The following is a 24656-nucleotide window of genomic DNA, read 5'->3' as shown; positions in this document are numbered from 1 at the left end:
CCCTTATCCAAAACCAGTGGGGCCAGATGGTTTTTCAAATCCAGAATTTTTTGGATTTTTGAAAAATTTTCATAGAGAGTAATTCCATAACACCCAGTAGGGTCTCAGGGAGCAACCCACAATCAAGCACATTATTGTTTTTGCATTAAGAACTTATTTCTTTAATACCGTGATTGTTCACAGTAATTGGTTAAATCATGGGCTTCCCTTGTGGTTCAGCTGGTAAAGAATCCGCCTGCAATGCAGAAGACCTGGGTTCAACCCTGGGTTGGGAAGATCTCCTGGACAAGGGAAAGGCTACCCATTCCAGTATTCTGGCCTGGAGAATTCCATGGACTGTATAGTCCATGGGGCCACAGAGTCAGACACGACTGAGTGACTTTCACAAGTAGCTTTATGTCTGCTATTTGGGGTCATGATTTGCTGCCCCACGTGTTTGCATGAATTTGGGTGGAAATCCATGACGGTCAGAGTTTTGTGCATTTTAGAGTTAATGGCCTTGATTCATGAATTCACGGCCGTTTCCTCTCTAGTATAGATAATATTAGAGATATTATATCTTGTTGATACTTAACAAAGATAATAGTTGTCACATTTGAGATAAGCTTCACCACCAGAAGAACTTCCTTTTTTAAGCAATGTTATGGATATAGTAAAATAAACAACAACAACAACAAACATACTTGATGTCTGTAAGGGACCAGTCCATTTACTTGAATCAAAACAGAAAGTTCCAGGGGCTTTCCTGGTGGTCCCGTGGTTAAGACTATACTCCCGATGCAGGGGGCACTAGTTTGATCCCTGGTTGGGGAACTAAGATCCCATATACCACGTGGTGCAGCCAAAATAAATACATAAAATGAAGAGATGTTGTCTTGCTAAAAGGAATAAATATGATGTTAAAAAAAGAAAAAAGAAAGCTCCTTAGGTTGAACGAGGATGAACAAGCAACTCGGAGCAGCGTATGGGGTTTTCACTTCTAAGACGAACGTAGAGTAAGTGTCCAAGCTCTAAGTCAGTCAATCCTGTCCCTCCTGGGCCTTTGTTCTGCGTTGCTCAAACCATCCTCCACGGTTCTGATAGCAGCACAACATAGGGCCTGCCTTGAGTTTGATCACTTTCTGTGGGTTTAAAGGCACCTTGCAGAGAATTTCTGAAAACCAGAAGTAAGGGGCCAGTAATATAGGTAAGAGCTTATTGAATGAACGTGTTACTGTAAATGCATTTAAATAAAGTAACGTGTCAGAAGTGATTTTATCCCCAGTAATTTTGTCGCCTCCCCTGATAATCTTTCATCCTATCCACAGAGTCTGCTTGCACCAGTTCCAATACATGGGGAAGCGCTATATCGCCAGGTACTGTGGGGGTTAGTGTGACGTGTCGTGTCATTGTGTGTATTACTTGGACCCGAAAGTGTGGGAATTGTCGTCTGTGGTGATTGGCAGTTGGAGTTCTCACAAACAGCCGTGAAGACAGTTGGCGGGTCCTTGGATCGCTGCCATGAAACCTGGCGGCCTCGCTCGCCGGCGTTGCCGCGTTCCTTCTGGCTCGCTCTGTCTCAGGCGAAGCTCTTGGAAAGCTTTTCCTCCGCGGCCTGGTGCCGCAGCTCCTTCCAAACCCTCCCTACGCTCTGTTCTGTCTCCTCCTCTTCTCGCTGTTCCTCTTGCTGTGTCTTCTCACTCCCTCTGTTTCCTTCCTAAATGATCTCTCTTCCCATCTCACTCTCAAAAGGTCCTTCTTTTCTTTTTTCTTACCATTCTACCTCCCAGCTCCCAAGACACTAACTTCTCAGTCCAGCCCCCTTGCTTCTTAATGAAAGAAGGTTTTGAGCCCATCTCCGATCCGTTCGGACTGCCACCAGTACCATCTCTCCAACTGAGCCTTTTCTCCGCTCTTCCTGAGCAAGCCGTCTGTGGCCTGTCGTCGCCTGACCAGAGCGCTCTGTTGAGCGTCACAGAGCCTCACTGCCCCATGCCCAGCCCTTTGGTTCCGCACTGAGTCGGAGGGGAGCTGGACACTCCTTGCTGGCAGGCGGCTGAGCAGCCCCTGCTCTGGCAGCACCAGTATCTCCTCAGAGGGCGTCTCTTCCCTCCTCCCGCCCTGTCGCCATCCAGCGTGTCTGTGTCTGTTCTCTTCCATGTTGTGTATCCTGTGATAATGTATTTGTGGAGTCTTGGTCCAAGTGTCTTGTTTCTCTGTTGTTACTGTTTTAAAATTTTAATGATAAATAAACATATTTATGTTTTAAGAAAAACTTTAAAAGTTTAGTTGTCATTGAGGTTTTTCGCTTATCTGTAATTCTGTTTTACAGCAATGAAATAGGAAAGAGATTTTTAATAGACTTTCTGAATGTCAAGATTTTGCTTTTATGGTAACATTGTTCTTTTCTTGAGATATCTGAGAAATTTTCAAAATTGTGTTAAAAGTAAAAGTATGTTTTCTTTTAAAAAACAGATTGAGAAAGACTATATTATGCTTTCCTCCCATTAATACTATTTTTAATTGAAACATGGTGGCACTTAACGTCCGCTAATCTCAACTCTTTTTCTTTTTTATCGTAACAGTAATTTTTGCGTTTGAGTTTTTTGAGTCCTAAATGCAAGTATATACAGTGTGTCCTTATGCAATAACCTCTTTATATGGTAACTTCATTCCTTTTGACTTTGTCCCGTGAAGATGGTTAAACAGTATATTTGTAGCAGAAAGATACTGTGCTGGGGGAGCTTCTCACCCTCTTTTAGTAACTGTCACCCACATCACAAGATGGCATTTGGAATATGTTGTGCAAATAGAATAAAATGCCTCAGAGCTAAACGTGGTGAACGTGAGAAGCCAAAGATTTCGGCCCCAACAAACTGTTATGGAATTGGGTTTTGTGAAACAATTAACTGATTTTTTTTCAATGGCTATAAATTTAACCTTTTTTTTAAGAAAAAATCTTCTGACTTCCTAAGCACCCTGTATATATTTGCATGTAAAAGAATGCTTCCTGGGACTGTCTTGGAAGTAAATGAGCATAGAGAGGCGGGGGAGGAGGCCGGTGTTGCTTGGTCTGGTGCAGAGCCGCGTGCTGGTCTATAGGAAACCGTGCGTGGTCTCTGCTGCATGCGGACAGGATCCCGAGTCGTCCGTGTCTGGCCTCCGTGGGGCTCCCGTCCTGGGAACACCGCACCTTCTCATTGTGTCCCTTTGAAATCACCCAGCAGCATGCTGCCCCATGAGACTCCATGCATGCCCTGCTGCACTCCACACAGTAACACAGTGAGGGAGCCGGTTGGCCGCGGGACGGGGGACAGGCGTCGCTCCGGCGCTGGGCTCAGGTCTCATCTGCTCTGGTGATGGTACACAGTAGGAAGTCAGCCGTTTGACTGCTAACCCAGATCACTTTTCTGTTTTCTTCACTTGGCTGCTGACAAGTCTAACAAAGGGTGTGGCTCTTCTCCTCCTTGCCTGGGTAAGAATCAAAGGTGTTACACCGCCTCACCGAATCCGTCCCACTGCATGTTTTTCCTCTGTTTTCTTCCAATGCCTTTGTTTTGACTAAAAAAATAAAATTGTTTCCGCTCTTCAGTAACATGTATGATCTGAAAAGGCACGTGCTGTTTTGGCCGTTGTCCAGATGCTGGTCTTCGGCACCACACTGGAGTGATGCTCACCTGTTTAAAAAGGAGCATCTCTGAAGGGCTTTCCGACACTGGAAAGGCCTCTGCTTTGGCCTGGTTCTCGCTCCTTCGTCTTCAGGTGCTTTGCTCTGAACTCTGCGAGTGCTGCCCCTGCCGCCTGTGTGTCTCTGGCTCCCGGGCCCCAGGCGGGCTCCGCTGCGCTTGGTCTGTGCGTGGCCCGTCTCCTCCGTGCTGTGTCCCGGCCTCACTAACGCCCCTCCCCATCTCGCCGCAGTGTAACAAGTCTAACTTTGGCTCCTATCCCATTTCACTCATGTTGCAGGAACCAGGAGGGGCTGGGACCCATAGTTCATGATCGAAAGTCTCAGACATTGCCTGTTTCCCGTAACAGAACAGGGATGATGCATGCGAGATTGCAGCCGCTGGGCAGCCTGGATAACTCTCTCACTTTTAACCACAGTAAGTCCCATGACACACCATCGTAACAGCCAGCCATCCCACATGACAGCCCCGAGGGGGCCGCCCCCCACCGGCCACCGCGCCGCACACCACGTCACCGACTCGCCTTCTCTTCCAGCTCAGAGCAGTGGGACCCGGAGCTCGCCGCGCAGTCCCCTTCCTCAGAGGAGAATGACACAATGTGGGACGGGTCAACTGCGGCAGCAGACCCAAACGCTCAGCCCCTCTGCCCCACGGGCTCCGCTTGGTGCTTTTAAGACAAAATCCAGCCTAATTGATGATGATAGCGGGACATCCTCTGATATTTTTAGTTCAGTATTTTGAGCCATTGCCAGGAGCCACCTTATCGTCATTTACTGCCCCCCACCCCTCCGTGACTCCTGAGAAACCTCTGGGGCAGGTTCCTTTGGCCCTCCTGAGGCCATGCGTGTAGTTGACCCAGCGTCCCCATTCTGACATTCCAGCCCTGAACATATGTTAATCTTTAAACTGCTGCGAAGCCGTAAAGCCCGTGAATCAATGTGTGAGGGTGTGGAAAAGCCAATAACAAAGTGACTTTTTCTGTGTTTTCAGTGTGAGAAAGATATCAAGTGTGCTTGGGATTTCTGTAGACAATGGTAAGATTTAATCAGGTCAAAGTCTGCTTACGAGGCTGCTTCACTTGCAAACCGAGACCTCTCGTTCATCTTGCCTTCCTAACTTTGGGGCTTCCTAACTTCACAGTAGAGACTTTGCCAAAACATAGGAGCATTATCTTTAATTCACTCTTATCATTTGCCAGAGGGCACCTGTGCTGTTTCCAGAAACCTAAGTGTAAATTTAATCTTCTTAAGGGTTTCTTCAAGCAGGAAACCTATATCAACCTTGCAGCACTTCGACGTGATCATTTCTGTCTGGTGTGGTCTCTGAGTCGTCCCATCCTCGCTCCATGCATGAGTTAGCTAGTTACTGTGCCATGTAGACAACTATTTATACTCACTCCAAGCAACATCTTTAATACATAGTCATTAATATCTTCTCATTGTTTCTAATCATAAGAATTCATCCCATGAACTGTGATGTCCATACCTCTTTCTTTGTACAGGCTGAGAGTCAAGACAGTATATTCCTGACACCTTAAATTGAGAATAGTTCAGGTTGAGAAATCAAAATACAGCAGCTTCCACCCCCTCTTCCACCCCCAGCAAAGTTAAATGTAGTGGGTACAGTCTCTCTCTATAAACTTCTAGGCTTAATTTAAATCAATATTATGTCAGTCTGCCACACACTGAGCCGGTAGCCTTCAAATGCTAGTTCTCAGTTCTATACTTAGCTGTACCTTGTACAACACATGTAAGAATTTGATTTATCCACCTCTGTTAGGGCTTTTTCAGCTCTGCAGACATGAGGTTCAAACAAACAGAACAAGGAGTTTCACTATTTTTAGTTTTCATTTCCTATTTAGCACACAAATCAAATTTCCATTCTTCTGAAGGACCTGCTACATTGCCTTTTGCCCAGAAAATTTTTAACACAAGGATTATCTCACTATCAGTTGAAATACATGCTTACACTTTAAAGCATTAAAAAAAAAAAATTTAAGCAGACCAAGGCCCCGCCTGCCAAGGTAATTGTTTAGGAAACATAGAAAACAGACAAAAATAAACGGAATGATCAGCCCATGAATAAATAACCTTAATCCACTAAGATGGGCAGCAGTTCCTCCCACTGCAAATGGGCTTTGCGGTGGTGGCTTGAATTGGAGGAGAGAGACAGCTGGCTGTGTTCTGCTGCCAAAGACCATATTGTTAGCGTTGTTGATTTCCATCCTGTCTTCCTGCTGCCCACAGAGAACCCCGTCCTACCTGCCTCTCTCCTCTTTTCATCCTGAATGTTTTTCTTTAGCCAGTTTTCAGCAACACCATCCTCAATCAAATCTTCTCCTTTGGCCTTTCCAATCAACAGTGTGTAGCTGATTATTTTAGCCTTCTAAAGTGTGCCTGCAATTCCCGCTCACCCTAGATAGCTTCCAGTGTCTTGTAGTCCACGCATTTTCCCCTGGAACTCAGTCTTCCCTTATGTCTCTAATTCTGATTTTGTATTTTGGGGGCTTTGGCCCCTGCCTCCATTAGCTCTTTGAGCTCCATGTCATCAACTCAGCCAAAAGCCAGAGAGAAGGGAGTGTATACTGTATGTATACATGTGTATGTGTGTGAGCATGTATATGTATATATACATAGATGATTTTTTACATCTGGAACCTAGGCATTTTATGGGAAATTTGTAGCCATATATGTGTCTTTAAGAAAATTCCTATTTAACAGTAAATACAGTACCTTCTGTTGGGCCAACCAATATGACAGATATCCAGTATGTGAGAGACTTGGCTGGAATGCCAGAATCTAAAATGGATTTATTTTAGAAAAGGATGAAAATAGAAAGAATCCTTTCAATCCAGTTCAGTTCAGTCGCTCAGTCGTGTCCGACTCTTTGAGAATCCCTTAGACACCGGCATTTTTTCATTTCCTCTTTTCTCTAGTTCAAGAAGGAAAGGCTTTGTTAGACCTCAGCATGACCAGCAGGGGGCAGCAGAGGACCACAAAGAACTTAAGCCAATGCATGCCAGACTGCCCCTCCCCATCACCAGTTAACAGTAAGACAAGGGAAGAGACCCCATACTTACTGCAGGTATAACCCTAGCAGGCACTTACTCTCGGATTTTTACAGCAATTAATGAAAGTAACAATTTCACTGTGACCAATGGGCTTAGCTATTTTAAAAACACTCAAAGCATAGGAGTTTGTTGCATGGGTCATTGCCCAGGCTTATAAAAACAAAATGTTTACAACATTAAGGTATTGACCTGTTTACTGTAACATGTACTCATTGTGTATCGGTAGAAAAGACTTATTCCAGAGGACAAATTGAGAGTGGTAGGTGCCCGGAGGATATTTTATATAAACCAAGTGACGAGGGGAAAACTGAGTGAAGCACATTTGCAAATAAGTGATACATTCACAAAATAAAATAACACTCTGTATTTAATGTTATATATTATTCTAGGAATATATTAAATTCACTTGAATGATAATCTATATTTCCCACTGATTAATGGGAGAAAAGCCAGTCAAGAGGTAAAAACCCTTGAAGAAAACCTGTATTTCATATAATTCAGTATAAGAGATGGTTTAAGATCACTGGACTAAGTTGCAGAGAATTGTTGTTTAGTCACTAAGTTGTGCCTGACTCTTTAATGACCCCATGGACTAGTAGCCCGCCAGGCTCCTCTGTCCATGGCTTTCTCCAGGCAAGAATACTGGAGTGGGATGCCATTTCCTCCTCCAGGGATTCTCCCCAACCCTGGGATCAAACCCACGTCTCCTGCATTGGCAGGCGGATTCTTTACCACTGAGCCACCTGGGAAGCCCTTGCAGAGAATTAGATGTGCCCAGATGTCCTGTGACATTTAGAAAAGGCAAGTGGCTGTGGATCAGCTTCCGCCCTTCCCACCACATCACCTCTGATGTGCGCTGGGGCCGGGGGCCAGGGATAGTTATAGGTATGGTCAGCATTGCTACACCGGGATTTTCAGGAAACAGAACTGCATAAAACGGAGTAGAGTTAGTTTAAACACAGCAACTGACATTAGAGGGGAGAAGGTCTCATCCTTAGCCTTTGAGTGGGATTTTAGAATAAATTCCGTATCTGAGTGACAACAGACTGGAAACTGTGTGCATGTGAGCAGTGGGTCCTAAGGTCTCTAAAGTGACCCCTGACGTGCCGGCCAGAGATGATGGTACATCAGGGAAGTCCTCCCTACCCTGCTAAGTCACTTCAGTCGCGTCTGACTCTGTGCAACCCCATAGACGGCAGCCCACCAGGCTCCTCTGTCCCTGGGATTCTCCAGGCAAGAATACTGGAGTGGGTTGCCATTTCCTTCTCCAATGCATGAAAGTGAAAAGTGAAAGTGAAGTCGCTCAGTCATGCCCGAGCCTCAGCGACCCCATGGACTGCAGCCCACCAGGCTCTTCCGTCCATGGGATTTTACAGGCAAGAGTACTGGAGTGGGGTGCCATTGCCTGGAGTGGGGTGCCATTGCCTTCTCCACCTCCCCACCCTGACCTTCCTCAATGACCACGCTCAGTGCCTGTGCCCCGAGGCAACACTGCCCCCTAGTGGAAGTCAGTAGTGTTAACAGCACTTCTTACTGGCCTCAGTCAGAATCTTCTTCGTCAGCCTTAAAAAGTTCCTGACCGATGATTTGAGAAATGACCGTGTCTCTTAAGACCCCTTCTTGGGTTTGCCAGCTCAGTTTGATTTTCCTGTGTTACCCAGTAACACGGTGACCACCTGTTAGAGACTTCCCTCATACACTGCTCTGTTCCAGGCCTTAAGACAGGCTGTCCCCATGGGGGTGTCCGTTGGTGGATTGTCCAGTCAATCTGTATCACTCACACAGCATCCTATCCTGCTACTTATTTTCAGGAATGATTCAGGAACACTAGCTCAGGAATCCTACTGATTTTTGAGACGAAACGGTTTAAAGAGAAGCAGAAGGCATCACTGACTCAATGGACATGAGTTTGAGCAAACTCCAGGAGAAGTTTGGTGAAGGACAAGGAAGGCTGGCATGCTGCAGTCCATGGGGTTGCAAAGAAGTGGACGTGACTGCGCCACTCAACAACAACAACAAATTATAACCAATTGTGGCTAAAAGAACTGCTTCTTTGATATGAATCGGACACAGGCAGGAAGATTTTATATGAATTTGACTCTTATTCTGAAAGAGATTAGATAGCCAGTGTAATGGCTTATGGGTGGTGTATTATAGTAGCTTAGAGAAATTTTGTCATTAATTAGCATGGCCCATTGATAATGTATGTTTTTTTTAAAAAATCACACAGTCACAAATTGCAATTCCTGAATCGTTCTAGACATTCAGCTAGATAAAAGTAAACTCTGTTGGAGTTCTTCGGTGTGTAGACCATCTCATCTGTAATGATCAAACTCAGATACACTTATCCAACAGTTTATCTGGAAAGAGAAAAGGATTGTTCTGTGCAGAGATTACAGTTCATCACCGAAGCAACTGCCTTGTTACAGGTTAACTCAGATTCTAAAGCTTCATCTGGGGTAAATGGCAGCCCTCAAAATATCACGTGCGTGATAGTTTTTGGTTGGTCTGATAAAGGGTGTTGTATTTGTTTTTTTCGTCCTCTCTTGCCCTGGTTTGTGATCACTGCAACAATAGTCACCAGTTTGTTTTCCTCTTTTTGCTGGCTCTGTATCTCACCAAACAGCCCTTGCCAAATGAAGAGATGCCTTGGCTTACAAAGGCGGTTCAATGAATATTAGTCCCCAAAAACGTCCATCTTTCTTTCTGCTGCATTTCTGGCCCCCAAAAAGCAGAAATAAAAAGAAACAGAGCTGGTAGCATCGTACTAGGGCCAGATGTGTTCCGTAGCTTCAGTAAGGACACGATGACGCTGTCGCAGTGTGAAAATGAGGCAGGATACACAAAACCATTTTCAAAGCAAAACAAAGTTGGATGAAAACACATAATAGTTTTTATTAAGCCATACTTTAAAAAGCAACTTAGAAGCTTGTGTAGCCTTTCAAGACTCTCTGACATTTATTAAAGTCAGAAAAACATCATGCTAGTTACTTTATCTTTATAATGGAGATTATGATACAGTGACCTGGATAAGGAACTTGGAGTGTAGTTTCTGGGTTTTTTCTTCCCATTACTAGCCTCCAGAAAACTCTTTAGGCTTTCTGTACTTCATTTTCCTGATCTGTGCACAAAATGTCCTCCTCTCTGGAGTATTAAGAAAATTACCTACATAGTAAATGTTGATTGGTTTTGCTCCTTGGAGAAAGGCATTACATGATGTTTTATTATATTACCATCTTTCTTTGTAATCTAGATCAATACCATAACATCTTTGCATCCCTATATATATTTCTGCTAATGCATTACCATTTCATAATTTAATATCTCAAGTTATATGTCAAACTACATTTATATCAGTACTAAATGGATTTTACAGCCACATACAGAAGATATCAGTTTGTGTTTAAATTATGTTTCTTCAAGTCTCTTCTTTTTCTTAAACATTTCTTTCAGTCATAGTGGCTTTCATGCTTTTTATTAAAGCAAGTAGAATACTATTAGCAGTACAGTCAACTCTTGGTTATCATTCATGATTCTAGCTGATAAAACAAATCTTTATGTTATTGGCTTGAGACATCCGTAGCATTCACCATGTGCCAGGCACTATTCCATGAGCTTCACAACCATTAACTAATTTAATGGCCACCACAACCCTTTGAGGGCAGGTACTGTTATCCCCATTCTACAGATGAGGAAACTGAGGTAGAAAGGGGTCACATAACTTGCCCAAGGTCACACAGCTAGTAAGGGGCCGAGCTGGATTCATTGACCAGCAACCTGACCCTCAGCTCATTTTCCTTCCCTTTCCAATTAAGCTGCTGCCTCTGTCTGTATGGAAGCTTCAGAGACCTCAGCCTCCTTCATTCCCCCACCCCCCCCACCCCCATCCTTAACAACTCAGACAAGTGGCTCAATTGAGTGAACTCCAGTCCAAGTAGCAGTCCTGGCTCCCCTGTTTACCAGCTGTGTGACTTAAGACAAGTTTTAGCCCTTCTGTGCTTCCATTTCCTTACCTGCAGAATGGGTTTAATAAGTGTACACACTTCACAGGGCTACCGAGGGATTAATGAGATGATCCGTGTAAAGTTCACAGAATTGTGGCTGGCACATAGCAAGTGCACAATGCATGCTTGTTGCTGTTACTCCCCGTCCAGAGTGGGAAAAGAGTCATAATGGAATGGAAACATTATTAGTACCCCCTTTTCCCCACCCACCAAAAAAAGGCCAACAGGGAGATAAGGCCCTGAAGGAAGCCTTCTGAAAATAATCAAAAGTTGACTGTGACTATACTGTCCGCCAGCCTGCGCTCTGCAGTTGCCGACAGTGACCTTGTGTTATGACCCATGCAGGCTATGGCCACTCGGACGCTGACGTTCTCCACCAGTCGTTACTTGAAGCCAATATTGCTACTGAGGTGTGCCTGACGGCGCTGGACACCCTCTCTCTCTTCACACTGGCGTTTAAGGTTTGTATTGAACAGCTGTTCATGGTCAGAGCCTTTCTGAAACTCATTTTTTGCTTATTTAGCTGAATCAGCAAGAACTTCTTAATGTTGCAGTTTTACTGCAGCAACTGCTTTTGCCCCTGTAAGGAAGCCATTAATCCTTAAATTCCTTCAGCGAAAGCATTCCACAGTTAATGACCCCAATTCCCTGAAATATAGTACAGCTTAACTCTAAGCTGAGCGCCGAAGAATTGATGCTAATAGAACTGTGGTGTTGGAGAAGACTCTTGAGAGTCCCTTGGACTGCAAGGAGATCCAACCACTCCATTCTAAAGGAGATCAGTCCTGGGCGTTCTTTGGAAGGAATGATGCTAAAGCTGAAATTCCAGTACTGTGGCCACCTCATGCGAAGAGTTGACTCATTAGAAAAGACTCTGATGCTGGGAGGGATTGGGGGCAGGAGGAGAAGGGGACAACAGAGAATGAGATGGCTGGATGGCATCACCGACTCGATAGACATGAGTTTGAGTGAACTCTGGGAGTTGGTGATGGACAGGGAGGCCTGGCGTGTTGTGATTCATGGGGTCGCAAAGAGTAGGACACGACTGAGCGACTGAACTGAACTGAACTGGTCAGAGTGTGCTGCCTGCTTGCAACTGGTGGACACAGGCTTTGGCGAGGTTAACCCTTGGCCAGATGAAAGCATTTACCAGAACGTGGCTTTGCTCTGCCTTCAAGGATGATAAATACAGGAGCCTAATCAGGCATTTCTGCCTTCACTGTCTTTAAACATATCCAAATGTGGTAGCAATTAAAATTAAATGTTTATATGTAGAGGTGTATGCTCAGTTTTGTCCAATTCTTTGCTGTCCCATGGATTGTAGCCTGCTGGGCTCCTCTGCTCATGGTATTTTCCAGGCAAGAATACTGGAATGGGTTGCCATTTCCTACTCCAAAGGATCTCCCCAACACAGGGATCAAACCCACTTCTCCTGCATTAGCAGGTGGATTCTTGACCACCGAGCCACCTGGGAAGCCCATACGTAGAGGAGCAATACATAAAAACACGTTCACATTTTCAATTTTTTTTATCTGTTACTAAGTTAAGTGATAGAAAACATTTCAGGCATAGAGAATAAAAAGTGGTCTTGGTCTTATCTTTAAGTTGTAGTGAGTCACATTCGCACAGGTAAAGACAGTCTCTTCAGCCACTCTCGTTTTTGGGGACCTACCCCTTCCCATTCTTGCTCAGTAACTGCTTAGGTTTTCAGGGAGACTGAGTTAGTATTAATATTCTCTGAATATGAAAACAGCAGGTTTATTTGCAAGGCAATTTGGGAAACATACCCAAAGGCATTCTGTATTCATCTTGTCTTCTTGTGAAGCACATTCCCTTATTACACAGAGTAAAGATAGTTACTGGCCATCACATGGCTTTATTTTAATTTACCATTGCTCTTAGCATTCTTGCTACCCATGTCCCCAGGAAGTGTCATCACTAGGAACCCCGCCGAGAGATGAGGAAATGGTGAATCCCTAGGATGAGGATGGGGGCAGCCGTGTCTTATGTGGAGCCTGACCCCAGCGGTTCTCGGTTGTGGGCCCCCAGCTGGCGGCAGCTGCAGGCCCTGAAGCTTTGTTAGAGGTGCAGGTTCTTGGGTCCTGCCTGACCGAATCCAACCCTGGGAGTGAGACGTAAACAGTACGGCTGAGGACCACTGCTGTACTAGAACCACATTTTGAGCCTCTTTCTGTTTTCTTTTGGAGATTTTTAAGTAACAGTTCTTATGTAAGTAGGCAGTGAAATTTGTAATATATTTGCCCCGTGCATATGTATCCATGCTAGCTGATAAGCTCAGATGCATCTGTAAGGTCAGAAGAGCAGTTGGGATGCTTTCTTCCTCTGTCTCCTGGGCCCCAGCGTGTAAATGAGCAGGAAGCCCCAGGGCTGCCCAGTAGGTGTGGTCTGGCCCCACAGACAGGTGAGCGCACACGCAGCACAGGTGTGGTCTGGGAGTGTCGTGAGGTCAGTGACGGTTTCCTTACTACTGCACAGCCTGCAGTGCATCCTCAGCCTCCTTTAAATCACCTGCTTCATATGAAAGAAGAGCCTTGGTCAAGGTTCCCAGGTCTCCAGTGTCTGACCACTGTTAAATTAACTAACAGGTTCTGACTCAAGAGAAACAACATCTGATGGTCTCTGATTGATGACTGATTGTGACGTTTGTTGGGGGACCATCTTTGAAAAAAATCACTTCATGTCTCCAGACCTAAGATAATCTCATTTGTAAGACTGAAAAAGTAGGATCTGCCTCCCAGGCTGTTGTAAGTTACAGCAAGATGACCCCTGGAAGGGCCGAGCACTCTGCTGATACAGACCGGGCTCCAGGACACGTGGGATCAGGCCATTGTACAGAAACATTGTGGGCTTCAAGCCCCAGCCACACCGTTAGCCAGACGTTAGGCCTTGGGCAGGTCTCCTTGACATCTGTGGGCCCCGATTTCCTTCCCTAGAACATGCCAGTTATGCCTACTGTGTCGGGAATTGATATGAAGTACCCAGAAACATCTACCCTGTGTTTGGCACGCAGCAGGAGCTCAAATGTTGACTCTAGTTTAGCAGTAAGCACTTTCCGCTGTGCTCATGCCTTCCTGGTCCTCAAAGTAAAGGATCTGATTCCTCAGACACACAGGCAAGGTTGAATTTTTGGGCTGAGGTGGCCTCTATCAAGGTCTGTATGCCTCTCTGCAAAAATCTTTGTTTAAAGCTCAACACATATACACACCCATTAAAAAATGGGAAGATGGGCGAATCTTATGGCCTTAAAGGATGTCGTGGCAAGCAGTAGCTTCGCAGTAGTACCCAGCCTAGGTCCACAAGGCCCACTGGTGTAGCAGGCCCTGGGATCTTCCTATGTATATATTTATTCAGCTGAAGCATCACGCAGAGCCTATCAGAAAAATTAAAGTATTACATTGAGTTAGCTGACATAATTGTTTGCAGATAGTCATCTTCGACAAATGGATCCCCATCATTACTGAGCCTCTTAAATGACCACATCTCATAAGTTGCCGAAGGCAATCAAGAAATCACATTCTAAATGAGAGGAAATGTTTGAAAAGATTTAAGCCCTGAATCCCAGTTTATTATTATATTAGCTTCCTGCTGTTTACTGCCTTCTGTCTTCAGCGTCAGTCCTCACTATAGCCTAGCCCATAGAGCTTCTTCTCCCTTTTACAGGTGACATTGAGGATGAGAAGTGACATGTCAAGCCCTTCTTCCCTGCTAAGTCAGTCGTGTGCATGGGGCAGAGGGGTGGAGGGGGAAAGGAACTAAGCTGGGTGAGTGTCGAGGTAGTTGAATGACCTCCCAGACAGAAAAAAGGAAATGAGCAAGCACCGACTAGATGCTGGCACTGTGTGGGCACTTTCACATGGGTTATCTAATTCATAAAAAGATGTGTTTTGTAAACCAGGGTAGTTATATGCAGAAAAATACACCACTTCTCTGGCTGTTTTAAAATGTCTGTTAATACAGTCCCAAACCAATGCTAGGAAGATCCCCTGGAAAGGGGCATGGCAACCTACTCCCGTATCGTTGTCTGGAGAATTCCACAGACAGAGGAGCCTGGCAGGTTACAGTCCATGGGGTCACAGAGTCAGACACGACTGAGCAACTTTCACTTGCAAACCAATGATAACCTTTAAATAGTTGATACTTTCAATATACTTACAAATTTAATCCAAAAACGTATTTTAAGCAATTCCACATGGTGCCTTTTCTTGATTTGAGGTGCATGGTAGGAACCAGGTCGTGCTGAGAAGGATTGCGGTGCATGGCCAGGGTGGGGAGCACACGGACAGCGGGGGTCAGCTAGGGAGACTGGGGTCTGCTTTACACAGCCGTGAGCCTGGGGTTCAGGTTGTCTCGGTGACTGACGAGCCTCTGTAACAGAGACAGCTCTTCTCTAAACTAGATGTTTATAATCAGTGTTTAAACAAAAATAAAGCTATATGCCTAGGAAGAACGGAGCTGTCTTAAATAACACAGTTCCAGATATCTCATTTTGGTATTCAAGGTTTAAATTGTTATCCTGTTCATGGCTCTTTAGAAATTCCTGATACTGCATGTTCGTTCTCTGAAAGGCCCATTTCTCTGAGGAGGCTGTGTGACAACAAACTTGAATCCACATCAGACAATTCCTGAGAACTGTTTGTAACCTCTGCTCCACCTTATTGCTAGAAATGCATCATGCCTTTCTTATTGTTCTAACATCTCGTCTAATTTTCTCAATGAAATTCTCCCATCTTCAGTAACATCTATAAGGAGATAAAGGTAGAAATGAGATCCTCCATTGTTATCTGTGGCTATTTATAAATGGAAAAATGAAGGTGATTTTTGTTTTGCCTTTTTTCCCCCCTTCTCTGGGTCTTTCTGAATGTTCAAAGATTTTTATGTTTAGTATCTGTTACTTTCTAATGAGAAAGAAAGAGACACACAAACAGAAGAAAATAGGTACCTGGTAAACTGGGGTGTATTCAGGATGAAAGGCCCTTCACCCCTCTAAATGAGCAGTTATGTATATCTTGGTGTGAGTTTTTACTCCGTTCTTCAAGCAACTTTTGCGATCAGAGCCCAGGAAGACTAAATCCTAAAAATGGGAAGCAAAAACCTTGACCAGAGGAGAGAGAAAGGAAGTTTAACTCCAGTGGTAAGAACTTGAAGACAGGCCAGTTCAGAACAAGACCAGAGGTCTTCGCCATTTTTGTACGAACCATCTCTCCCAGAAGAGTGCTGAGAAGATAAAAGCTCACATCCAGATTCACGCAAACCTTCCTCCAGCTGTAATGAGGAAGGGCTGCGGCTCCAGGGAAGAGCACTGCTCACAAACAGCAAAGCGTGTAAGCAGTTCCCCGAACACTGAAAGCAGCCTCTTTTTTTGTTTGTTTTTTCTAGTTGGTGAACAGCTGCTTGTGGTTGAGAATTACATCATATTCAGTTAATTAAGTCACATTTTCTGCTCATTAAATTGTTTCTCTTTCACACAATGGAATTCAATGCTGTATCTCAGTATTACATGATATAAAGATCACAGGATTCCAGGTGTCCACCAGCTGTGAATACACCTGTGAGTCACTGGACCTATAAAAACAAAACTTACTCCTTGAGTTAAACTTTTTCTCCAACAATAAGATGAGGTGAATTTCAAAACTATTATTTCAGCTATAATTTGCTCTGCAACAGAACTGGCCAGACATAAGTCATTTCTGCTCATTTCACTGAATTATAAGATTGGTTTCAGGTACTGGCCTCTGGACTTTTTTTTTTTTTTTTTTTAATGACAATCATTTTTGCCTACTTTTGCAAAATGTACGCATTCTCCCAAAAGCACGCCTTTGTCTTGATGGGCCTGTCTGTATTTGAAGAGGCAGGTCTCCAGTGTCACACACGTGTCGTGGCTACATGCTGGTCTCTAGCTGGGCAACACGTCTGTCTACTGTACGTGTTCAACAATCTTTGGGCGTTTTAGCCAGCCAGGCTTCCGCGGTGTTGAATCAGTGTGGATTTGCTGCTGGTGGGAGGAAATCATGAAAAACAAAGAGAAGAAATTAGTGGTGGCCCTCTTGCCACTTACCGAACAAATCAGAGGGTGGATCAAATACTCCCTTTGTGTGCTTAGCCGCTCAGTCATGTCCAACTGTTTGCAACCCCATGGACTGTAGCCTGCCAGGCTTCTTTGTCCATGGGGATTCTCCAGGCAAGAATAGTGGAGTGGGTTGCCATGCCCTACTCCAGGGGATCTTCCCAACCCAGGGATCAAACCCAGGTCTTCTGCATGGCAGGCAGACTCTTTACAGTCTGAGCCACCAGAGAAGCCCAGATACTTCTTATACTTGACCTCAAGTCTTCACAGCAGCTCAGTTTTAGGGTCACTGTTTCAGGGATGAAAAGGACCAGGCTTGGTTTACCTGCAAATCCATACACAGGAGTGTGTGCTAAGTCACTTCAGTCGTGTCCAATTCTTTGTGACCCCGTGGACCATAGCCTGCCAGGCTCCTCTCTCCATGTGATTCTCCAGACAAGACTACTGGAGTGTGTTGCCATGCCTTTCTCCAGGGTATCTTCCCAACCCAGGGATCGAACCCACGTCTTTTAGGTCTCCTGCTTTGGCAGGCAGGTTTTTTACCATTAGTGCCACCTGGAAAGCACACCTGAGAAACAGTGCCTGACCAAGGCCTGGGCGTTTTTGCCCTCACCAGACTGCCTGGTGGGTGACGCATGGCTTCACAGAGTGCCTGAGAGCCTGCGGTGGGTGAGAAAACCCAGCCGTCACTGATAGGGTATCTGTTTCATAGACCTCACTTCAGTACTTTTCCAGCCCGTTCATTAGCCGATACCTGTAACGACTCTTCTCTGCTGGAACTGAGGTGTCACAAACCTTACCTGTGTATCAGTTGCTGGGCACAATAAAAATAAGTCAATAAATGAAGCCCGGTCAATACTGAGATACTGTGGTCCTTTAAACCATATCACCGTTTGCTGTGAACTTTTAAAATTAGTCCCTCCCTTAGTAATAAAAGCATAAATTTATTGATAAGCTTATTTGTCCTACAGGAGACTTCTGTGCTCTCCTAGAAGGTTTCTGGCAAGTTTGTTTAAATTATAAGTTGTCCTAGTACCTGGAAAATGTAACCTTTGAGGCTGGCAGTTATATGAAACCTGTTAGCGATGTCTGGCATGTCTCACTGACCAGGCTCTTCTCCTGTATTTTAAGAACCAGCTCCTGGCTGACCATGGACATAATCCCCTCATGAAGAAAGTTTTTGACGTCTACCTGTGTTTTCTTCAAAAACATCAGTCTGAAACGGCTTTAAAACACGTCTTCACCGCCTTAAGGTCACTGATCTATAAGGTACGTGGTCTCATCAGGGGAGGTCGTCCTCGATTGTCACCTGTTCTACTCTGTCCCCCGGGGCTGAAGGGGGCGCTAACTAACCTCTCTGGGCCCATTTGCTTCCTCGTGTCCATCTAGTTTCCCTCGACGTTCTACGAGGGGAGAGCGGACATGTGTGCGGCCCTGTGCTACGAGACCCTCAAGTGCTGCAACTCCAAGCTGAGCTCCATCAGGACCGAGGCCTCCCAGCTGCTGTACTTCCTGATGCGGAACAACTTCGACTACACCGGCAAGAAGTCCTTTGTCCGGACCCACCTGCAGGTGCGTGCACTTTAGCTTTCAGGACACGTGTGCCTTGTGGAATTCTGCTTCCGCAGGAAGGCCGTGCATGTCGACATTTACCAAGTTACCTCAGTGTGAGTTCTGAACGGTCTGGCAGCAAGACAGAAAGCTCAAATGTCACATTTACTGGTTTGGTTAATTTCCTCCTCCACGTTGTACGATTTGGGCCCAGGATGTGTCTCTGTTGGTAAATTGACATTTAAGTATTGAGTCAGTTCTTGACTGACTGAAATTAGGCTGAGTTAGGACGTAGAGAACCTATGAGAGGATTCCTCGCAGTAAACATCTCAGGTAAGACACAGAGAGCCCAAAGTAGTCCCTTTCTGTCGTCCATCTGTCGACACACCTGCCGTTTCTCCAGAGTTAAAATGCACCAAATTCCCCGTCCTGTAAACTGCCTGACACTAGGGGCTCAGGTATTTCTGTAGACCCTCTTTTTCTACAAACACACAGGAGTGCCTTCTCTGTCTCTGTACTTATTCCTTTTTGAAAACAAGTATTTATCGTTTGCAAACTATATGCTAGGATTCCTGGGTGCCGGGAGCAAAGCAGGACCCTCTCCTGGCCCGGACAGGGTGTCGTCATCCCTGGAGGACAGGCGGACCGCGAGGCTTCTGTGCCACGTGCCCAGGGCCGTAACAGGAGAATTTCAGTGCACCAAGGAGCGGGCCAGGGGCTTCCCGGGGGGTTGAAAGATGAACAGGGGCTTGGGGGTGAGCATGTTCCAGGCCCTGGATGAGAAAGGGGCCAGCCAGGGAGCTGGAGAAGGTCCAGACAGTAGGGTTGAGAATGTGGAAGCATCATTGCATATTCAGGGGGATCACCTGGACTCCAGACTGAGAAAGGATCGGGAAGTCGAGGCCTGAGCTCGGAAGACCTTGGGGAAACCATGTCAAGTCTAGGCCAGAGAGGATGGAGTCCTGGGTCAAGGAGAGGTTAGAAAGAAAAGGAGACTGCGTTAACAGTACTTGGTGACAGTACTTAGTACTGGCTGTGGTGCAGGATGGGGGGACAGGTCACAGTTTAGTTGAGTAACTAGGTCAAGGCAGTGCTAATATAGACCCCCAAAAGACAGATTCCCCCATGCCATGGTTAATATGTACATGTTTTAATAATAAATGCAGAGGGTCATCCACTTTTGAATACTGAGCCCATATAAATCCAAGCCAAAACCAAAGAAGTAAATAATAAGGTCTCCATGTCTATTAGAGAAGGTGATCCGTAATTATCCAAGTGACATGGGCTCATATGCTTCTCATTCCTCTACACTTGCCTCGTCACCATTTTGCTATACAAACAAAAGACGCAAGGAGAGCAGAGGCACCTTCTGGAATAATTCTTGGAAGTGGGAGGGGAATACTCAGACACTGTTTCCCACACTGGGGCGACCCCTGCTCGCAGGCTTCGCATTGCCCCATCCCCATGCACACTGTGACCAAAGTCAGAGGCCGAGCCAGGGGCATCACGTGAAGGTGAATTGATTAGCTCACATTTGTGTGTCCCTCAGATTGTTATTTCAGTCAGCCAGCTGATAGCAGATGTTGTTGGCATCGGGGGAACCAGGTTCCAGCAGTCTTTGTCTATCATCAACAACTGCGCCAACAGTGACAGGCTCATCAAGGTAGGTGGCCCGGTGCCGATTTACTTTTTACCCCCCGAGACCCGGCCTTATCATCTGGGAAACACACGCAGACAGACAAATCACAGCTGAAAGCCTGTCTTCCCTCCACCCTTGTTCCAGCACACCACCTTCTCCTCGGACGTGAAGGACTTGACCAAAAGGATCCGCACAGTCCTGATGGCCACGGCGCAGATGAAGGAGCACGAGGCTGACCCTGAGATGCTGGTGGACCTCCAGTACAGCCTGGCCAAGTCCTACGCCAGCACCCCCGAGCTCCGGAAGACGTGGCTGGACAGCATGGCTCGGATCCACGTGAAGAACGGGGACCTGTCGGAGGTAGCCCCACGCGCCTGTCTGTCCAGGCTTTTTGAGAAAACGAGTTATGCCCCACTCACTGAAAGAAGCTGATTATGAGAGAAACTTCCCAGTAATTCCAAGAAGCCAGCTAAAAGCATGTGATACTTCAGTTTTGGGCTCGGAGCTCCTTCATAGTCATTTAGCAGTTTTCCAGTTTGGAATATCGTAAGGGGCTTTCTCTGTCCCAGGAGCGTTGTTTGTGAGCTCTTAGAAGACACCCGTGCTCACACATGTGCCCGTTAGTGCAAATGCGTTCGGCTTCTGCATCAGAATCCTCTCCTGATCTAAAATGCAACTATTTTATGGTAAAGTGAGATTTTCCTGATACAGAAGTCAGCCGGGGCATGGCCTTTTCCTCTTCGAGGCAGTGGTTTTGTCTGTGAACGCAGCAGGGGTCAGAGCCGCCCCGGGTGCAGAGCCATGGTTCAGTGAGCGACAGCATGGCAGGTGTGGAGGTGGGGTGTGTGGACTTCGAGGAGACTGGCTCCCAGATCCAACATTGACTAATTCGGTGACACTGAGCCTGTTCTTAACCCTGCTGTGTCTCAGTGACATCATCTGTAAAATGGGGCAGTTAAGGACAATGATGGGCTGTAAGGCGGGTTCTCTTCATGTTCCCACAAAAACTCTGCTCAGGGTTCACACCCGTGGCATTTAGGTATGATCAGGAGAACAACCAAAGAAATATGCTTTTACTTTTAAACATGCTAATTGCTTGAATTAGTGAAATTGTATCCTATATCTGAAAAGTGTATGTAGCAATTCTTACTTTTTGATTATTCAGAGTCCATTCTGTTTGATCAGAAGTTTAATCTAAAATATCCATTAGCCATAATAAAAATGAATTATGCACTTGTTAGTAGCAGTAATTTTTCTACCATTCTGATGAGAACCAGGGCTTAGGCATTAGAACCTTACAGTAGGTTCATTTCTAACAGCTATGTTTGATGTTTTATAAACCATGGCAATTCGGTTAAAAGAATTTATTTTTGTTTTTTCTTACATTTTAAAGGTGTTTATAATGTTATCCATTGGACATTACATTACTTTCATTTAGAATTCTATTTTTGGAAAAAATGTATAACTTCATTGTTTTTTAGGTTGACAGAAAAATATATTAGCCCCTGAAGTTTGAGCAGTTCTCTCTGAATATAGGAATGCACATGCCTTTTCTTCAAGGGATCGTCTTTTCCCTTTAAGAGAAATAATGCCAAAATTTTAGATATAGTAAGATAAAATGCTTTTTAAAAATCTTTTATCTTTAATAAAAGTTAAATAATTCTAGATAGAAATGGGCCTTACCAAGCTTGTTGCCATTCATCTGAATTCATAGTTTCATAATTTCAATTTGTATGAATTGTCCCACTTTTTTCTATAGGTAAGATGTCAGCCATTAGGAACACTAGCTGATGCCCTGAGATCTAACATAAGTACACACAGTCATTAGGTTTCTGATGGTGAGCTTTGTGCATTATAACAGGTGATTCTGAAGCATGTGTCTTTTACTATAGGCAGCAATGTGCTATGTCCATGTCACAGCCCTGGTGGCAGAATATCTCACACGGAAAGGTAAGAAATGATTCTGTGTTTTGTGAAACAATTGTAAAATTTTACAAAGCAGCAAAGACAAGCGAGAGCCATTCAGAAAGATTTGAGGTGGAGGCTGTGTGTGTGTGTGTGTACACTGTGTTGTTGTTGTTTAGTCACTTAGTCATGTTTGACTCTCTGCAACTCCATGGAGCCTGCCAGGCTCCTCTGTCCGTGGGATTTCCCAGGGAAGAATAGAATACTGGAGTGGGTTGCCATTTCCTTCTATACTTACTCATTGTTTTTTTTAATTCGCTGATGTGACATTTACTTGACTCGGTAGGCACTGCAAAAATGCAAAACAAAAGTAGGTGGCGTGTTGTCATATAACCTCTTGCTAATAACTCCATCTTGCAAAAACTAGTTAATGAGCTTTGCCTCTGGTCTTTGACTGGCTGGCCGGTCTCCAGCTGGAGAGATTTTATTTTCCCTGAAGGTAGTTCCCTGAAACTGTTTATCCATCACACGGCAGCTGTAGCAGGTCATCAGATAGCATTTTCTGGAGCACAGCCGGGTTGGCTCTGTCATGCGAGGAGGCAGCGCGCAGGCTGGGACCTCGCCTCTGCATGGAAGGGGCGGGTGGGGAGTGTACGCCGCCCCCCTGTGTGTAAGGGCTGGTTTCCACATCAGCAGGCTGTGAATCCTCTCATGGCCCCTCTGGTCAAACCCCCATTGCTCATCTCCACTTCCCAATCGAGAACACGGGGCTTTCAGAAAAGCTGGCTTTGTTCCCGTGTGTACTGGGGCACAGCTGCGCCAGGTCTGGCTGAACCCTGCTCTGTGTAAGGAATAACGTCAAGCCACTGCGGCCGCCCTGTTACCTCTTGGCAGACCGCTTCCTGCAGCAGCAGGGCGAGTTCTCTCCGAGTTCTGGGTCACCCCCAGCGAAGGGGGTGACATGACAGCTGGAAAGAAACAGAGTTGTTTCTGAGCCTGTTTCTCTGACTGGCTTTGGCTCCTTCAGTTTTCTTGGTATCTGAGCATGGGTCATCTTATCAAACTATTGTTGTTACTGTATTTTGCTGTTAATTTGACTCAGTGCCTATTTCAATTTATTTAAGGATTACATACGTTTTAATAAAGGTGGGTGAAAAATGAAAAGGGATGAGAAAGGACTTCCCTGGTGGTCCAGTGGCTAAGACTCTGTGCTCCCAAGGCAGGGGCCCCCGGGTTCGATCCCTGGGTCAGGAAGATCCCCTGGAGAAGGAAACAGCAACCTACTCCAGTATCCATGTGCCGCAACTAAGACCCAGCACAGCCAAATAAATAAATAAAATTTTTAAATGGATGAGAAAAAGAAACAAATGGAGGGCAGTGGGGGTCAAATACGAGGAAGCGAATGAAGGCAAGTGCCCAGTGGCCCCAAGGTTCCCTGTGGCAAAGCTGGCATGAGACATAAGATTTCTAGATTGGTTTTCATTCAGCCCAGAGACAAACCAGGGCAGGAAGCACCCTCACGGCTCATCCACCTTCAGCTGATAACTCCACCTGTCTCCTGCTCTCTCAATTCTAGGCATGTTTAGACAAGGATGCACAGCCTTCAGGGTCATCACCCCGAACATCGACGAGGAGGCCTCCATGATGGAAGATGTCGGCATGCAGGACGTCCACTTCAACGAGGTGAGGACCGCAGCCCATGGGAGCTCGGGTCACCGAGAGTCTCGGGTGCTGCCATTCCCCACCCCTGCCCCCAAACCAGGATTTACTCTCTGCAGCTGCTGTGCACACACTTTGCTCTGACTAAGATAATTCTCCAGAACATGGGCACAAGCTCCTGCCAGGCCCCTTTCTTGGAACTCCTCCTCTCCTCTGGAGAGAGTTTGTTGTTGTTGAGTCTCTCAGTCGTGTCCAGCTCTTTTGCAACCCCATGGTCTGTAGCCTGCCAGGCTCCTCATGGGATTTCCCAGGCAAGAATACTAGAGGAGGTTGCCATTTCCTTCTCCAAGGGATCTTCCTGACCCAGGGATTGAACCCACGAGTCCTGCATTGGCAGGCAGATCCTTTACCACTAAGCCACAAGGGAAGCCCAGAGAGTTTGCCAAGCCGGTTAGTAGTGATGTAAGACTGAGAGCTTAAACTCTCGTGGTAAAAGGTACACTGTTTTGAACCATAAGGTTTCTCATTCTTTTCAGCAATTAATTTCTCTGTTTTATGGGGTTTATTTGTTTATCTGTTTTAATCTGACTTTTCAATCAGTGTCCCCAGTCATGCAAGGCCACGAGAGGCCAGCCTGGGCTTGGGGGCAGAGCAGCCCCTGTCCACATCCTTGGATCCCTGCTTCTGCTTGAGTGCTGCCCCCAGGGCCTGAGCATCATGAGTAGATAAGACCACCCTGTCCCACCCCTCAGAGAGACCAAAACATTTGACTTTAGATCACTGTAGCAATTTCTGCAAGTTCCTTGCCAAAGCAGGGTCACCTTGCAGCCACTTCTCCGTGAGTAGACAGTTTTGAAATAAAGCTAGGTATCTGAAAAAAAGCCAGTTTTCTGCTACGTTCCCTGATTTCTTCTTCCATGAGTGTCTGCCAGAAGAGCTTTTCACGTGTGCCTGCCTCCTCTCAACTTTAAAGCAAAATGAAACAGTCGGGAGAAAGCTTTTTAATCATGCCCTTCTTTTAAGGAAAAATAAAGTGGTCTGTTTCTTCACGTGGAGAGAAAGAACAGAGAAAGGAGTA

At 45.6% G+C, this 24656-nt stretch overlaps 1 protein-coding gene across 22 annotated transcripts in view; it reads left to right on the top strand.

Annotated features, from left to right (window-relative positions):
• Window positions 1-24656, top strand: part of DOCK9 (dedicator of cytokinesis 9) — a 324937-nt gene that overhangs the window by 232357 nt on the left and 67924 nt on the right. For 6 of the 22 annotated variants that reach the window (XM_061435266.1, XM_061435276.1, XM_061435263.1 and 3 more), the window contains exons 37-45: window positions 1308-1355; window positions 4015-4082; window positions 11085-11200; window positions 17956-18093; window positions 18214-18396; window positions 19925-20038; window positions 20159-20374; window positions 21907-21964; window positions 23496-23602. In XM_061435266.1, the coding sequence (XP_061291250.1) occupies window positions 1308-1355; window positions 4015-4082; window positions 11085-11200; window positions 17956-18093; window positions 18214-18396; window positions 19925-20038; window positions 20159-20374; window positions 21907-21964; window positions 23496-23602 (1048 nt within the window). Of the gene's footprint in view, window positions 1-1307; window positions 1356-3206; window positions 3321-3945; window positions 4083-4655; window positions 4700-11084; window positions 11201-17955; window positions 18094-18213; window positions 18397-19924; window positions 20039-20158; window positions 20375-21906; window positions 21965-23495; window positions 23603-24656 lie in introns of all 22 variants that reach the window. The other 16 variants (XM_061435265.1, XM_061435271.1, XM_061435274.1 and 13 more) reach the window with 3 other exon arrangements.

Source organism: Bos javanicus, chromosome 12 (genome assembly GCF_032452875.1).
Source record: "Bos javanicus breed banteng chromosome 12, ARS-OSU_banteng_1.0, whole genome shotgun sequence".
Lineage (NCBI taxonomy): Eukaryota > Metazoa > Chordata > Mammalia > Artiodactyla > Bovidae > Bos > Bos javanicus.
This window is presented reverse-complemented; position numbering and strand designations above follow the sequence as displayed.